At 32.3% G+C, this 17,742-nt stretch overlaps 1 protein-coding gene across 1 annotated transcript; it reads left to right on the forward strand.

Annotated features, from left to right (window-relative positions):
• The first annotated feature begins 2,419 nt into the window (after positions 1–2,419).
• LOC134283146 (uncharacterized) lies at positions 2,420–11,580 on the forward strand. Its single transcript, XM_062765606.1, has 7 exons — positions 2,420–2,440; positions 2,551–2,788; positions 3,022–3,074; positions 3,214–3,274; positions 3,388–3,800; positions 4,180–4,410; positions 10,905–11,580. The coding sequence occupies exons 1-6, from the start codon at positions 2,420–2,422 to the stop codon at positions 4,402–4,404; spliced, it is 1,011 nt and encodes a 336-aa protein (XP_062621590.1). The 3' UTR covers positions 4,405–4,410; positions 10,905–11,580.
• The last annotated feature ends 6,162 nt before the right edge of the window (positions 11,581–17,742 follow it).

The following is a 17,742-nucleotide window of genomic DNA, read 5'->3' on the forward strand; positions in this document are numbered from 1 at the left end:
TTATTAATTTTTTCTTTGCCAAATGATAATTGACAGCTTAAGATATCGTATTCCAAAATTTAAGTTATATCTGGTGCTTAATAAAAACATAATTAGTTGACCCCCTAGCCTCCTTAAACGAGAGTGCTGATACTCTTGTTTCATCATTTTGTTTGTCAATAACTTATCTTGTTTTAGACATTTTTTGTACGTTGATCATGCTTCTGCATACCAATCAACTAAGACATATAACCAAATATGCAGGTGATAAGGATATATTGCTATACATAAGTATGTGAAGATGCTTGTTAACGGTGTTATATGTAACATTATTAGGAAAGGAGAACCAATGTCATTAAACCATGAAAATGATAATAAATAATTTATTTGTATAAGCTCTGAAATTGTTTTGTGGTTTCACTGCTTATTATGACAAGGCTACTCAAAAAGTTGAAAACGGTTATTTTAAGTATATATTTTTTCGACATTTTTATTCATTTTTGTTATTTTCAGGTGTGTCATCTATTTTTGATTTTAATTTTTGTTCTTTGTTAATTGTGATACTTTAAATTTGTATGCATCATGAAATCTCCGTAAAGGGGGAAAAGACTGAGTGAATGAAAGAATGCATGAAACTATAATTTGCAGTTGTAAAGTCTTGTGAAACATGCTTTTAAAATGTCGTGTAGTTTGAATTGTTAAAAAAAGTGTTTGGGTTCTAATAGCTTACGATATTGTTTTCTTTATTTTCAAAGTGAATCTTAAGGTATGTAGTGCCAATATTCATCCTACAATAATTATGATTTTTTTGGGGGGGGGGATAAATTAGGTAAATATGTGGAAGCTTTAAGTAGGGTCTGTGAAGCTAAACTTTATGACAGGAAACGTATACGATGATTTAAAGTTAAATTATTTGCTTTGAATTAGAATGCAATACATGTATAATCAACATTCTCTCGTGTTGTTGCTGAGCGATGGAACGAGCAAACCGATTTTAATTATTCTTCGATCTAAAAAAAAATTTAGTACAAAGCCATCAGCTGTTACTCATTTTTAGAAAATCTATTACCTCAGTATTTCATTGTTAAAATGCAAATTAATCGTGAGTGGAAATTCTTGAATTTTTATTGCTTTTGGGATTTAGATGCTTGAGTAAATTCACAAGAAACGATGGAATGTTCATGATATAAAAGTCAAAAGCAATTAAAGTATTTAACCTTCAGGCTTGTTTTCTGATGCAGGATTGTTAACCGTAAGTGAAAAGTACTCCCATAGGCTTAATGAAAGCAACGCAAATAATTCGAAGCATTTTGCTTTGAATGTAGAAAATATTATTTACGTAATTTGAGAGAGAGAGAGAGAGAGAGAGAGAACAATTGTTACATTTTGTCAAAGACATATATAAAACCATAACGCTACAGTTCTGCAACTAATGATAAGTTCATCTAATTTTATACCTAAATATTTTTAGTTCTACTTTTGAGAATCCAGGAGAGCTTATGCCATAAAAAAGATGTCCACCATCCGTTTGCCTTTATATGTGTCAGTCTGTAATAGAAAAAATGACAATAATCCAGTTTTGATCTGTTTTCAGTTAAGTCGCTTTACAGAAGTACCCGTATATCCTACACTAAATTTCATAATGATTCTATTCAGCGTTTTTTGGGTTTTTTTTTTGGGGGGGGGGGGGGGTGATTTCTTTGAATAAAACAGCCATGATGATTAAAAACAGAAATTTCTGTCAAAATTTTAAAAAGAACACTACTTCTCTACAGCACTTAAAAACTCTTTGGATTTGAGTAGACTCCACTAAGATACATAATTCTAAGTATCGATTTTTTTTATATTAATGATAGTGTTCATGATTACTAAAAATAAAATATTCTTTGAAAGTCTTTCAGAACGCCTCCCCTCCTACAGTTTTAGTCTGATTGCAATAATTTTTGTCTCACAAAGAGACTTATTTAATGATCATTACTCTATTTATAGTTGTTACTATAGTTTCAAGTCCAAGTGGTTATTTTGCATCTTTTCGCTTCTTTTGTTATAAGTACAAACAAGTAGTCTGGTTAAAAGACGTCTAGTCTTTCATGGTGCACCTTTAATAATCTGTCTCTCTGCGAATGTTCATTATAACACTCTTTAAAAATAGGAATATGACAATATGTACTAGATTACTGTAGAGTATGACAATGTATAATAGAAAATTCACACAAAATTTATATTTACACAAAAAGAAGTTACATGTACTTTTTAATAGATAAATGCTGAGATATTGCTATATTGCCTTCGTTTTTCATATTTATAACATTACATGATTTTTAATTTTAGTTGCAGTTTTATATGGAGCACCGGTAGAGACCAAAGACAAGGCAAGTATATAACTAAACGGAACAACTTGGTTTTCCTATACTGTATATAACTTATTGCAACTACTCATATGAGTACTTATCAGTTGTCAGTTTTACATCAGAAGAATGCAAACAATAATTACTAGTAATAGATTTATTTTTGAAATTTTTTTTAAAAAAGATTATTTATTTAAATAATAATTATATATTTTTTCCTCAGGATGATATTGACGAGATAAATCTATACAAACTTAAGCCAGCGAGTAGGGAGAGAGGGACATATGCAGACCAACAGAATAAATCCAGCGACGAACAGTCACCAAGTCAAATCATCATTGGGGATGAAGTTAGTGAAGACGATAAAGAGAGCGCAGAAGAAGAGAGGTTAAACAGCTTACTGAGGACTGTGCTGATAACACTGAGGGACCATCCGGATATCATCATGGATATCCTTCAAGGTAGCTTAGCGGACATCCGATATCTGCTCAGTCCAGAAGTACATATTTGCGCGATATAGAGTTATAGATTGTATTTATAGATTTATTACAAAGAAATTAAAGAAACGAATCATTTATGATGGTGGTGAAAATCTTGACAGGTAGTTTTTGCTCTTGGAGATATATATTCAATTTCAGAAGGAGTTAATACCATCTTTTATGTCTTTATTTTCTTTCATTTTATTGCTTTTCAGACGAAGAAAGAAAGAATATGGATTTTCAGCTACCACCTGCACAGTTGGTTTCGGTAATCATGATATGTTTAAAACTCTAACAAGATAATATTGATATGAAGTTTGGTTATTTGGTTATCTTATGACACTACAGACAATGATATATCAGGCTTTATTTGTCCTTTATTAATAATTTCGTATTTTTCATTTTAGCAACCAAAGCGAGTTCAAAAGAAAGGGGGTGACATGTATAAGGCCTTAGGAGATTCGAGTGGTTTGTTGATTTTAGAACAAAACGTCTTCTCTGAAATGTCCTTTCTTTTATCCCCCTCCCCTCCCCCAAAAAATAGATAAAATTTGGAATTCATGAAATTATTACCTTTTTAGAATCTTCAGATTCATCAGAGGAATCTCGGGAAAGCTCAGAATCACATGATGCAAGCTACTACAAGAATAAGTACGACAAATCTTCAAAATCTTCCCAAGGTTCCGATGAAAGTAAAGAATTGGATTTAGCTCATTATTACAAACAGAAATACGGGGGAAAATCTGAAAGTGAAGACACGAGTAGTAGCGTGTCCCATGATGAAGATGTCGAGGAGGAAGATAAAAAGTCGACGGTCCCTTTAGATAAAAGGGTTCCCGAACAGCCAGAAGAAACTATAGATATTACGTCTCTTCCTGATGGGAATGACGTAGATTTGACGGATATGATATCAGAGGGCGGACTGGAAGACCTGCCTGAGTATATAGAGTGGAAAAATAAACTACCAAAGCCAAGCAAATTACTCGTTTCTGATGTTAGTATAATCTATAAAACGTACTGCTAATAATGTGAAGTATATACAAATTTATACACAGAGATGACAAAACTGAAAATTGCTTTATATAATTCTAGATTCATGTGGCAATTGTTTTTAAACATTTACAGTTTGTTGACTAACTTGCATATTTTTAATTTGACGACTTCAGCATTTTGATTTTGAGACTTAATTTTTTAGTTGTCCCTCGAAATTGTTTTGACTCAAAAATAAAGTTATCGTGAATAATCAAAGGAAATAACTTTTAAATACCTGCCGTATTTAAGATTCTTCAAAATTATATCTTGTGACTAAAAAAATCATTATTGGTTGAAAACAAAGTTACGCGATAAGTCAATGTCACTGTGAATTTTTTCAGAGTTCCTTGAATCTTGGCAAAATTGCTCCTGGATTCATTCAGACGTCAATAAAACAAAATGAACAAAACACTCAAGCAAGAAGCCAGGCTTTAAAACCAGTTGTCACAGAGGAAGAAATGTCACAAGATAGTGGCGAGGCAGACAAGGAATCCGATAAAGAGAACAAAGCAGAGTCAAACCAGACAAATGATGCATCATCCAGTGATAAGTCAAAAAATTCATAACACCTCGTAAGTAAATATGTAAGTAAAAGACGCTTAATTCAGATTTGAGAATTTTCATTTGAACAACCCCTTACAATGTGGCGAACCCGTATATCCCAGTGAACTTGAAATGAAAGACACAACACCGTCTGCCGCAGTCAACTCTTTATAGTAGTATTTATTTATTATAGTGACATGTGTTAAACAACATGAACAATCGTGCAATATCATCAAAATACAAACACCCGGCCCGTTGGGCCTATAGGTCACCTTATAAGAAATATACATATTCTAGCTCTAATATACATCTCGTGATCTTAACATATGGATTAATTGCCTGGTTTAATTTATCCAGATAGACGGTTTTCAAATATATGAATTCTTAACTACATGTCAATTGAAATAAAAGTTTCTGCGTTGAATACAGTCAATGTTGGAGAAAGTTCATGGATTTCATTATCTTAATGAGTAGTCCAGTGGGGTACGTAGTGAAAATATGAAATAAAAAAAGTACATCTCTGCAATCACAGCTCGGGTATAAATCTCAACCTGTACATAATACACTCCTGAACTCTTTTACGTCGGGAATATTACGACTATGCCTCATTGTCTTCGTGGCTAATTTGTTGAGTTGGGCTACGGTTTGTAATGCGTCCATTTGCATCCACCCGGAGTGATCTGTTCTGCTCTTGCGGAAGGCTACGGAGTATTGCGCATGCATTGCTTTCAATAAGACGCTCAATTCTGGATTTGCTGCTTCGTATAAACACTGATTTATAAGACTCACAGTTTTTCAGTTTTATCTTCTTTCTCAACACACGAATTTTCTCCTCTTTGTTGCGGAAGCTGATTTTCACAAGACCGGTGTAACGTTGAATATTGACCCCAGTTGAAAATTGACCCGAGGTTCATTTTTCAACGTTGAATATTGAACCAGGGGTGTTTTTTCAACGTTGAAAATTGAGACCAAAAGTCGTTGAATTTATACCCGGGGTCATTTTTCAACAGCTTGAAATTATTTTTCTTATGGCCGATAACTTCAACGAGTTGAAAATAGACCCTGTTGAATTTTGACCCCACCTAAAAGTTTGAACATTTTTTGAACTTGGAAGTTGTTTTACGGGATTTATCAGTATCTCTATATTTATATTTCGGTTTCATTTTTTTCCCCTTTTCAAGAAAAATAGAAATAAACCCGTGTACATATGTACATTTTGATTTCATACACGATTTCAGTTATCTTCAAGCATGACAACTTTATTTTTGACAATATTTTCTAAAAATCCACATCCATAAATAACTACATGTACAAAACCATGAATGGGGCATAAAACCAAAATTCTGGAAATCTGGTGACTAGAAAGTGAGCCGTATATAATATTAAGGTTTCGTCAAAGGTCAACATGTCTAAAAAATTATTTTTACAATAGCTCCAAAACTATGTGTGGTATAAAGTCAAAACGTTTACAGTTTATAAATTATCATTGATTAATAGAAAGTATCACTTGATAACAAGTATTTTTAAAAAGATATTTTTGAGAAAAATTGTATCAGAAAATGTGCATATTTAAAGAATAATGCACCTGCTTAATTTTTTTCTTTTTGTGAAAACCATCATTGCAGAAATAATATATGTTTATCATTGAAGGGTAAGTTGGACGAGAATGGTCTCTGAAAGGCTGTTATTGAAAGCATGACATGCATAAAGACAAGACCCCTATAGAATCCGCCATTTGCAATGTACTTTCATTTTCAAGTCTTAACATTTGAACAAAAGAAACGGAAAACAACTTTCCAATGGCTATCCAAGTCCAACTTGCCCTTCATTGATAAACATATTTTGTTTCTGCAATAATGGTTTTCACTTAGAGCGCGGAATTAATTAGGTGTACTTTTTGAAAATATGTGCATTTTTAAGAAGAATTTTTCTCAATTAATATTTTTTCCAAGTATGTTTTTTTTCAAGTGATACTTTCTATCTGTTAATCAATAAAAAAAATTATAAACTGTAAAAGTTTTAACTTTATACCTCACATAGTTTTGGAGCTATTATAAAAATAAATTTTTGGACATGTTGACCTTTGACGAAACCTTAAAGTGATCAGGTTGTCAGAAAATCCCATCTGGTCAAATTCAGTATAAAAATTAACAAAATTAAAAGCCTAAAAATTAAACCGAAACACATCGGTCAAATTGAATCCTATGATACGTTATATTTGTGATTAATATAGCGACCATAACATGTAATGCTGACTTTAAACAAGGTTGGTGAAATCCTTGTAACAAACTTATCTGTCAGTAGCCCGTCTCGGCCTAAAAATCGATCGTTTTCGGAGCATAACCTTGAGAATGAGAACTAGAGTTAGAATCTGAGATGGACTAGAAGCAGCACTTCTCACCATTTTTTTTTATCAACAATTAAAAAGACGCCGTCTCTGCAACTTCTTTTGATCTAAACAACTAAAAAGCGCATTCCTTTTCAAAGAAACAGAGAGAGAGAGAGAGAGAGAGAGAGAGAGAGAGAGAGAGAGAGAGAGATCCTAATGTTTTTCTCGGAGCTGGGGGTATGGTGTTAAAATCCTCTGAAATCTTGTGACAAAAAAAAATTAACAAAATAAATAAACGAAACGCAATAAACATACAAGCAAACAAAAAATGGAAAGGAAAACTAGCTAATGTTGAAAACCAAACCATGTTTCTCTAACTGGATGAAAAAGGCAGCTTCAAAAATTCCTCACAAACTATCCTGTGTTTCCCCGATTCGGGGGGGGGGGATCAATGTTTTATTTTGGCTACTTTATTACAAATATTAAATAACGCTGAAAGTTAGTGTTGTGTATCTAAGGCAAACATTTTTTGATTAAAAAAAAACTACAAAAATGAAGAAAACAGCCCAGTCACAAACACAAAAACAAAACAAAACAAAAAAAATCACACACACACACACACACACACAAAACAAACAAACACATTCTTCATATGGTACTAATCCCAAAAAGGGGAGATAACCCCCCTTTTACATCCTCTACTTAAAAAAATAAATATGTATCAATTGTGAGGTTCGTTCTATAACTGTTTGATTAACTATGCGAAAAAGATCACTAAACCTTTTATTTTGAAAAAAATTCCGTTTTTCAAGTTGGACATTACAAATTATTAATGTTGAGCATAACTAAATAAGCACGTGCATCATGAGTTAAACTCTCACCATTTTCCAAATACAAATATTAGAAATTTTAAAATTAAAATAAATGAAGTGTTGTTAGCCAAAAAAAAAAAATTATAAATTAACAAATTTATGAACTAAATTGTATATTATTTACCTTTGTTTACTAATATTCAGGATTTACATATACAAATGTACTTCTTTTTAAATAAGTATTACACGAAATATTGGAATATTAAGCTACATGTAGCTTTGAAATCTAAGATATATATTTTTTAATATTTCATTCTAAGAATATAACTGAATTACAGAATTAAGTGTGCATTGATTACATTTGTGTCGGAAGGAAATTGAAAGTGCGGGGGGGGGGGGTAGGGGGTGGGGGTGGGGGGTGAAGGGGCTAATTGAATAAGAAAGAAAAATTTAAATCTGAAAAAAAATTGACAAGAAAAAAAAATGTCCATCGTCGTCCAAACTAGTAGTCCAAACCCAAAAATCCTATTGGGGAGTTGGATCCAATATCTTTTTTTTAAATACTACCACTTACTCTTCTTTTTTTACTGCACTGTAACGTGCCTGTGGAAAGCAGGGGGGAACTAATCCAATTTCAAATTGTTCAATGTCTATATTATGTCTATCTTTGCAAAAAAGGGTTAAGAATCCCTAACCCACCTCTCCCGTTCCCGACGCCTATGAATTAAATTACAGTTTTGAAATCCAAGTCATAAATATGTGTTTTTATGCTGTTGAATTTTGAACCGGTTTCATGATCAAAATTCCACGACCCGGCTCAGTTTTCAACGGACTAGGGTCTAAATTCAACACGTATGGTCTCACTATTCAACGTTGAAAAATGACCCCCGGGTCAATTTTCAACCCGGGTCAAAATTCAACGTTACACCGGGTCTATTTTCAAGACGTGCTGGTAGACGAGATACATCCGTTATTTGGACACTTTCAGAGACACTGTCCCCTAGAGCAGAAATGAGACTTTCTGCCTTTTTTACAAGGTCTTCATTTTCACCGAAAGGTATTCCACTGGCTATTATTGTAATGTCATGGTTTTCTAACGGATTTGTATGTCCATCGTGAGCATTTAAAGTCGCAGGTATTGTGTGACGGCTTTGTTCTTCTAGGCTGTTTAAACGGCTCTGTATTGAATGAATAGTGTTCACTATCTCATCTGTGCAACTTTTTCCTTTACCAATATCAAAAGAAAGTTCCTCACGCAAAGCCTTTATTTTGCTGTCGATATTATGAATTAAATCAGATTTAAGTTTGTCAAGCTTTGATTCGAACATTTGTTTCATACTGTCCTGGCTACATTTTAAATCATACACCACACACAATAACTTATCTAGTTTTTCCGATATTGAAAAGTCAGTTCCTGTTTTTGATGTAATTTTGCTAACTGTAGCCATAATTGTGTGTTCGAAATGAGATTCTGGATTGGTATTTTCAGGCTCAGAAAAAACGCAGTTAGCGATTCCGACACTACTGTTCGGGTCGTTATTTTCTTCATACAATACAAAATTTGACTGACCTATAAGTTCACTCACCAATACCGAATCAGTGTACCGGTGATCACAACTCTCGATCTTGTAATGTTTGGGGTCTTGTTGAGAATCGCTGCCGCTACTAACTCTATCCTTTTTCCTTTTATTTTTCCTAGGCATTATATGTACAACAGAAACTTCTTGGGTAGAAAGTTAACCATCATTCGTGAAGTATTTGTAACATATTCCATCGTTTATCCAGATAAAAAACGCAGAGCGAAAATCCGTGCATTCATCTTGTTTAAGTCACGTGACATCTATATCTACTAGGAGATGTTTTACTGACTATAGAAGATTAGGGACAACTTACATGTACAACTAAATTACGTCACAACCGAGATGACCCAAACTCCATCATCATCAACTATTAATTGCTTATCCATGTATAGTAATATCCCGTTATTACCTGAAATGGTGTTACATCTTTAAAATTATTCGATAGTCAAAAGCATACTCCGAGTACAATCAATGTTTAAATCCAGACAGGATACTGACAGATAAGTTGATGTATCCAGACAAGATACTGACAGATAAGTTGATGTATCCAGACAAGATACTGACAGATAAGTTGATGTATCCAGACAAGATACTGACAGATAAGTTGATGTTACAGGGATTTTAACAATCTCTTTTAACGTGCATTTCTTTATTCTGTGGTCAATATAATGACTTTGTTAGCAAATATAACTTATTATTTGCCGGGGGTCCTTGGTTGTTTTTTTTTAATTTCCTCTCTGATTTGTATTGTTTGTAGATTTTTTGAGATCGATCTATCTTCACCTTTTTTCATGACGACTCCTCAAAAGACTCGTTTATGAAGAATCTTTTATGGACACATAAGAAGCTTAATGTCTGCTTTTACGGAGTAGGCACAGACAACTGACGTTACTTATTTTTCTTTTAATAAAAGAAAATATACCCCTCCCTAATTTATTTTATGGAGTTTCAGACGAATATAAAAGTGGGTGTGACCGACCTAGAAAAATTCAAGATGGTAGGGTTTTTTTTTTTCTTAAAATAAAAATAAGTAACGTCAGGTACATGTGGAAGTAGGGCCTATCTTGGTCTGCTTCTCAATACCTGCATTGTCTCCAATATGAAAAGTACATCATATCAGTGATAAGCACGGATGACATTATATTATATTATGTGAAATTTTCTAATTTGTTTTTCTTCTCCTTTTCATAAAAACATAAGCTATTACAGATTTTATATCCTAACATATATTGCTTAAACAATTGAAAAATACATGTATTCAAGATTTCGATCCTTTCTTTGAAAAAAGAAATAATATGTGAATTGTGTACTGCATTTTCTCTCAGTATCTTCGATATTAAACTGTGTACCCAATGTCAGTTGCTATGAAATTTTTAATGTCTGACAATTTTAAAAGCTTTTTTTTATATAAAACACAGAGTACTATAGTGTTTGGAGCTTACGATGAAATACATTGTACGTCAAATTACAAATTGTCTTAGTTTTCATGTAGGTGTAAGAGAATTATGAAATTATGAAAGTGTGTTTGACAATCCGTGATTGTTTTCTTTCTCTGACTTGCATGATCAAGTAACTACACTTTTTAATCCGTTTGTAACCTAAGTATTGTAAGTTATTATAGACTTTGAATAGAAAATAACTACCAATCCAAGAGTTTCTCCTGCAGGAACATATTAATCACGGTCTTTCGCAAAAAGTGATCTTATTCTTCATCGGTTTAAGATCATTAAGTTGTGATAATTACAATCTTTAATGTAATTTCATTCCTTGCTCTTTTTGATCGATTTCTTTATTCTTTGCAGGCAAGAAGAAAAAATTCTTAAAGTATTTATCGCGTCAAGAAGAAGGGCGCCTTTCGTTATCTTTGGAGAAAATTATATAGATCACTCTTTATCCACAATGGGAGAACAGCTTTTAAATAATTCAAATGTGATGCCTGTTCTACTTGTATTTTCTTTCTTTTTTTTTCTTTTTTTCTTTTTTTTAATTTGGTATTACATTTTGTGCTCACAATACATGTTATAATCTGCGATTGTAAAACGATACTCTTTTATTGAATTTTATATTCAACTTAGATTAAAAAGGTTTTAGAGCATTTCGTTGTATTAAATGTTTGTTTTAGGAATTATTGTGGTTGTAGTTTGAAAATTTTATCGCATTAAAATGTCAGGTTTTAAAAGAATTATATATGAGAGTGTCGTAGTTGCAATTTATCGATATTTCCTACTTTTTTTGTATTTGATAAATGAAACTAAAATGTCATTTGCTTTCACGTGAACACGTGTGATCAAAATGTAATAAACTGAACAGTAAATACATTCCAGTTCCAGGATAGTGCTTGTTGCAAGAAGTTTCAATATTTCATCTTGTTATTGTTTTTTGATGAAACTAAATGGTCCTCAATGGAATTGTTGATTTTTCTTGTTATTGTGTAATAAGCCATGTTTATGGGAAATCAATAAATATATTTGTAACAAATGGATTATTGCTGAGTTTTTTACAAGAATAAATTGATATTTTCTGTCCGCTTTATCAGATATTTTAATCAAAAAGCAATTTTTCACACTATGAATGAAATAACCCAGATTAAGAGCATTTCTGCAAATATCAAAAGTGTCATTCTTAATATTTCTAACGATAAAACCATCATTTGATTTTGTTTTCCACAATAGTCTCTTTGGACGAGAAATGAAGTGTAATGTATTCGATTATCTGGTTAGAACTTTTAAAAAATCGAATTGTACTTATAAGAAAATGTCTTGATATGTAAAAGACCACGCATGAATTTGTCTTAGTTAAATATAATGGATTCAATATCATACATTGTGATAATATTTCAGTTTTCAGTTTATTGAAGTCAAAAGACATGCATCTCACAGACAATATCTACAGTCATACATTTTAACACATGTAATATGAAATAAACGTATAATATTTTCGATGATTTATTTTGTTAAAGAGGCTGTTCTTGATGCACTTGTTAACTGCAAAAATTTTCCTAGATTACATAATTCTTTTAGATTCTGTGTGCTAAGTGACTGCACCAATTTGAAGACACTTGGTCTTCGGGAGGAGCAGATTTTAATGTGTTTTGTGTTGTAATGTGGACATTTTAACACAAAGTGGAATTCATCTTCTATGTTACCCAACTGACAAAGACTAAATGTTCTATTATATCTTCCTTGTTCAATCATTACGTACATTATGATAGAAGATAAATTAGGCTACTTAATCGGTTTAATAGCAATTGCTCTCTTGAAAATTCAGAGAAACTTATTTATTCTTTCGTTTTAGATGAACGTGTTAATGTGACTTTTGTATTTATTCAAATTTAAAAATTACCTAGAACCTACAGAACACACATTGCGCAAGGAACTCAACACGAAATAATACAGACGTAGTTATTTTCCCTCAAAATCTGGGAAACGCGTGTTTCTCTGTCTGCTGACCGTAGTCTCAACCTACTTATGATTGAAATATGTCTTAGGATTAATTTTTAATATAAATATATCATGAAAAGGTTTAAGTTTCTCATATTTCTCGTGCGTAATAGACACATAATCTTGATAATTAATTTTTTTTAAGCAGGTCTTTTTGATTTTTATAATAAAAAAGAAGTCGATACTTTGTAATGCCAGCTTCGTTATTAATACACGGATAACATACTCGCATATAAGTAAAGTCACTTTATTATTTTTTTTTAAATCTCGAGACTACATTAATATTAATTTATAAGGGCAAATGCTTTCACATTTAGAGTACACGGAGAGAGTGGATCTTTTATACAAAATCTGCACCGTGTACTTTTATATTTAAAACTAAATATGTTTGTGGAACACTTTTGAAAGCTTTTGGGCGAAGGTTGAAGTTTCTCAAATGCCAGTCAAACTCCAAGTTAAAGGGCTGAAAATGATGTTATCCAAAGAATTAAACGACTTGTCTCAGTGACTATGCTTGCAAAATATGAAACTCAAGCTCTTACCTTTAAAAAAGTTGTGACCAGGGTTAAAGTTTTATAAATGCTGGTCGAACTCCAAGGTCAATGTCAAATGTCAAATTAAAGGTATCAAAGGAAACACGTTGTTATAGGAAATACATATACACATATGAAATATTAAACACCCAGCATAAAATGTTCAAAAGTTATGACCAAGGTTAAAGTTTTCCAAAGGTAGGTCAAACTCCGAGGTCGAAGAGGTCAATTTTTTTAAAATCATATCCATGGAAAGATCTTGTCACAATGAATATATACATGTGAAGTATGAAAGCCCAGCATCAGCTTTTCAAAAGTTATAATCATAATTAACCAAAAGAGAAAATAATTTGGATGACTTCACTTTGAATTAATAATGTGCTGAATAGTGGGTTTGTAGGTATTTCAAACAGATATCAATATAATGATGATAAAAAGATTTTAAGACATTATAGAAGTCGTTGTTTGCAAAATCTGCGTTGGCCTTCAGCATGAAATAAGAGTGATGTATTTCTGTGATGTTGATTTTATAATGAGACATTACTTCTTTCATTTAGTCCCCTAAAACATGTATGAACAAAATTACTTATGTTTACAAGTATTTCATAAGTCTTGAAATACTTTCATACGGGAATATATATATTTCATATAAACTAAAACTTCATCTGGACATTATTGAAAACTACGAATTCCGAGACGCGTTCGATTGACATAATTTAACACTTTTACAAAGTAAACATTACCCTTAATATTTAAGAATGAAATATATGGAGAACCGAACAGGGTTCAAGCTGAAATTCCATTTAACAATACCGTTTTTTGAAGCAGCGCAAACACGGACCTTAAAACGTCAGAGGTGGGATCAAGTGTCATGGAGGAGTGAGCATCCCCCGCCGATCGGTTACCCCACCATGTGCACCATCTCATGATCGGGAAATAACGGAAAATTCCATCGACAATTCAGTGTGCCAATAATGGCCTTACAATTAGTATGAAAAAACGTCAGTTATATTGAATGATTGGATGTTCTCTTACGTCCTATTCGAGGATATTTCACTCATATAGAGACAAACATCAGCCAGCATTTAATTTAATAATTGTATTTGCTGACAGGTCATTGTATCGACCATAGAACTTTAAACGAGACTGCTGATTTTCTTGTTTCATCAATTTGTTTGTCAATAACTTTTTTTTCGCATTCTTTATTGAGATGTCGCGTCATCAAGTAGCTGCAGATCTGTAGCGTTATGGTTTTATATATTTGTCTTTGGACCATAACAAGACAAATATATAAAACGCTACAGATCTGCAGCTAGTCATCAAGCTAACATAACACTAACGTTGATGTGAGGATCACGTGACCTGGTGTACACATTGTTAAATTTCGAATAAAAAAACGGGTACTTCACCGAGCACCTACTGACAATGCTAGTGAACTGGTTTTGCACACATTTCTGCTCTGAATTTTCTGGATTATAGTTTAATGTATTTCATTAATACACAACAAAACTTCTACTTTTCTTTAGTATTAAGGATAAAATTTACTTTGCAAAAGTACAGGGTATGTCAATCAACTCGTCCCGAAATTCGCAGTTTCAATAAATTCCAGATAAAATAAACTTTACTTTTTTCTCATATTTCCATGTGAAATGCTATAGCAACATTAGGTCATGATTTTATAATGAAAATTTGAGAAATATTTACTTAAAATCTGTGTTTATGTCAGTTTAATGAATTGCGAGTTAAGTAAACTATTTTTAGAAAATATATTAAAAACGCCCATAATTAGCATTGCTTTGGGGGAAAAATCGATTCATCGGAATATAGTTTTAAATAATTTCAAATTTTGGTATGGACTAAAGCAAGCAGTCAAAGTTTCAGTCAGGATTATTTAGAATTTTTCTAAATGAGAACACAGCTAACACTTGAAATGAATGAATGTGGTGTAGGCTTAAATGTAGAGAAAATGTTCGGAAACATGAAGTTCTGGAAAAAAGTCAAGGGACACGTTAAGAGGATTCATTTACATTTTCTGTTATCAGTAATTGAAATGTCAATCAGGTGAGTGATATGGTCTATGGCCTCTTTCTCTACTAATTACATGAACTCAGTGTGGCTTTTTTAGCCACTTTGACAAAATCTCGAAAGTCGTGCAGTAATGATAATCTGAATTCAGTGTCATATCTGTCTTTGTATGACAAAGAGTATACATGTGATTTCTTTGCTTGAGCAAAATGGTCATTGTACGACTGGGTTACATGTCTCTAGAAATTATTTCATTTGATTGACGTTAATAGAAGTTGGTTATGAAAGCTGCTTTAATCAGGTATCTATCAGGACGTCATCTGCGCCATTCTCTCAAAGAACGATAAACTCTGACGAGATAACTATAAGTATCTCAAATCGTTCATACATCATAATTGTATTTCAATGTACTCAGGACTGTTATATCATTTGATACTAATGCTTTGGGTTTTGAAGAAAAGTATTCTGTGATATGAGAACCATCAATCTAAGAAATAAACTGTAAATGTCCGTCTTAAAAATTAATGACTCAACAATACATTAACTTTCATATTGGTAGTTTGCTTGGTTAGGTGGTTTTCAATCCCCCCCCCCCCCAAATAAAAATCCTCAAACTTTAAAATTGCCCATAACTTATGATTGGCTATGGGTTTCATATTTCAGATTTGTATGTAATTGTGACAAGACCTTTCTATAGTTCCGCCTCTGATGTTTTAGAGGTCGTGTTTCTCTGCTCCTGATTTGTATTCACATTGACCTTGACATATTTGACCTTGACATTTGACTCACTTTTTGCAAACATTTATCAAACTTTAACATAGGCCATAGCTTTTAAACAGTTGGTGCTACGGTTTTCACACTTCATATACCGGTAATACGTTTTCATTGTGTCAAGACCTTACCTTGGGTAAAAGGATTTTTTAACCTTTAACTTAAAGTTTGGTCTCCTTTCAACAAAAACTTTAATATTTGCAATGAAATTTGAAGATTTAGAATGACAACTTCCATATTTCACAGTGTATTCTTTGTGACAAGACTTAAGACTTTCATCTTCACATAAGAGTTTGACCTACTTTTAAAAAACTTATATGGTCATAACTTTTAAACAGTTGGTGCTAGGGCTTTTATATTTCACAGGTGTTATTTCTTGTTACAAGGCCTTCCCTAGAGTTTTATTAATTTTATCCCTTTGACCTATACCATGGAGTTTGACCAACTTTTTAAAAGCTGTAACTAACCTTAGTTATAACTTTTAAATGGTTGGTTCTTGGGCTTTTGTATTTCAGATATATTCATAAATACAAGTCTTTCCTTTGGAAAACATTTTTCACCCTTGACCTTGACCATAACTTTGCCTTTTACCAAACTTTTGATGAAATTTCAAGCTTATGATACACTAAGTCATAGAAAATTTCACTGCTTATAAATGATTTTTTGGTTAATTATGTTGTAATTTGTGACAAATCTGTTATTTCTGTTGCATACAAAAACACAGCATTGTCTTGTGCCATAAAACTTTGATGAGCTCATTTCTGATCTCAGTCTCACTTTTACAAAAGAAATATATCGTGGAAAAGTGAGACTGCGATCAAAAGTGAGTTCATCTAAGTTTTATGGCCCCCTAGCTTGGTGACATACAATCAAAACACAACTTCTCTCTTCTGCTACCTTCTCATGTTACTGCACATGTTAATGGGGAAAATGTATCTCAAAATAAAATATTTATTAAGCAAGAATCTTTTAAATAACTTGAAGTAAAGATATGCACAGCAAAACAGTTTGAATGTCAGTTCATTCTTTAATAAAATAATTTTACAGATGTAAATTGTACAATTACAACATTGAGAACATTATTTTTTACATTAATTTCATTTCATCTTCAAAAGATCTCACTGGTAAATTAAAGGTACACATGAGTAAATAAGCTGAACTATGTACAACAATATTTACAATAATGACAGTGTTAAGGCCAAAATTAAAAATTAGGTTGTTTGCCATTTACCAACCCAGATTTTTAGGAATGGGTAGGTAGGTAGGAAAAATATTTTATTTTTTGTTCTTCTTGACTTCAAATCATATTACTATTAAAATTTTAAATAAAGTGCCGTGCCACAGCATGATACGCCCGTCAGAAAATTACAATTTTCGTCAACAGTTTAGAGTGCAAGAAAATCAAGTCAACCTTGATTCGAAGATTTCCATGATTTTTCTATTCCTTGAAATATTTATCCATCCCCTGTGATGCAGGCATTAATTATAATAAATATTACATCATTGATAGATTTCTATGCTGGTTGTGTTAGACCTTGTCAAAACCCAACATATTAAACAATATCAAATTAGTCTTAACACCTTAATCTATTCCAAATTAATTTTGAAAAGAAAAGGCTGGCCATCAAATGACATATGCTATAAACTGACCAGCAGTTCTTCTGTCTAATCCCCAAAGGATACAGATAAGACTGCTTGATCAGAGTAATTGAGACAGCTAGCCTTCCTACATTGAACTCATTAATTAATCTTTAACTGGATGCTTGTCTACTCATTACTACCAAGAGATGAATGTGTAGACCTGCACTATCTACCATAATTTTCTTTTTAAAAACACTCAAAGATTTTTTTTGGTTGAGATTTAATGTCCG

This window comes from Saccostrea cucullata, unplaced genomic scaffold (assembly GCF_032062105.1).
Source record: "Saccostrea cucullata isolate Sc308-1 unplaced genomic scaffold, CSIRO_AGI_Scuc_v1 ctg326, whole genome shotgun sequence".
In the NCBI taxonomy this organism is placed as follows: Eukaryota; Metazoa; Mollusca; class Bivalvia; order Ostreida; family Ostreidae; genus Saccostrea; species Saccostrea cuccullata.

Excerpts from the sequence above, each read along its gene's own strand:
- LOC134283146 (XM_062765606.1), top strand. The coding sequence starts at position 2,420 with ATGAGTACTTATCAGTTGTCA. Across the intron at positions 3,075-3,213 it reads CACCTGCACAGTTGGTTTCG|CAACCAAAGCGAGTTCAAAA; the intron begins GTAATCATGATA and ends TTTTCATTTTAG. Across the intron at positions 3,801-4,179 it reads GCAAATTACTCGTTTCTGAT|AGTTCCTTGAATCTTGGCAA; the intron begins GTTAGTATAATC and ends GAATTTTTTCAG.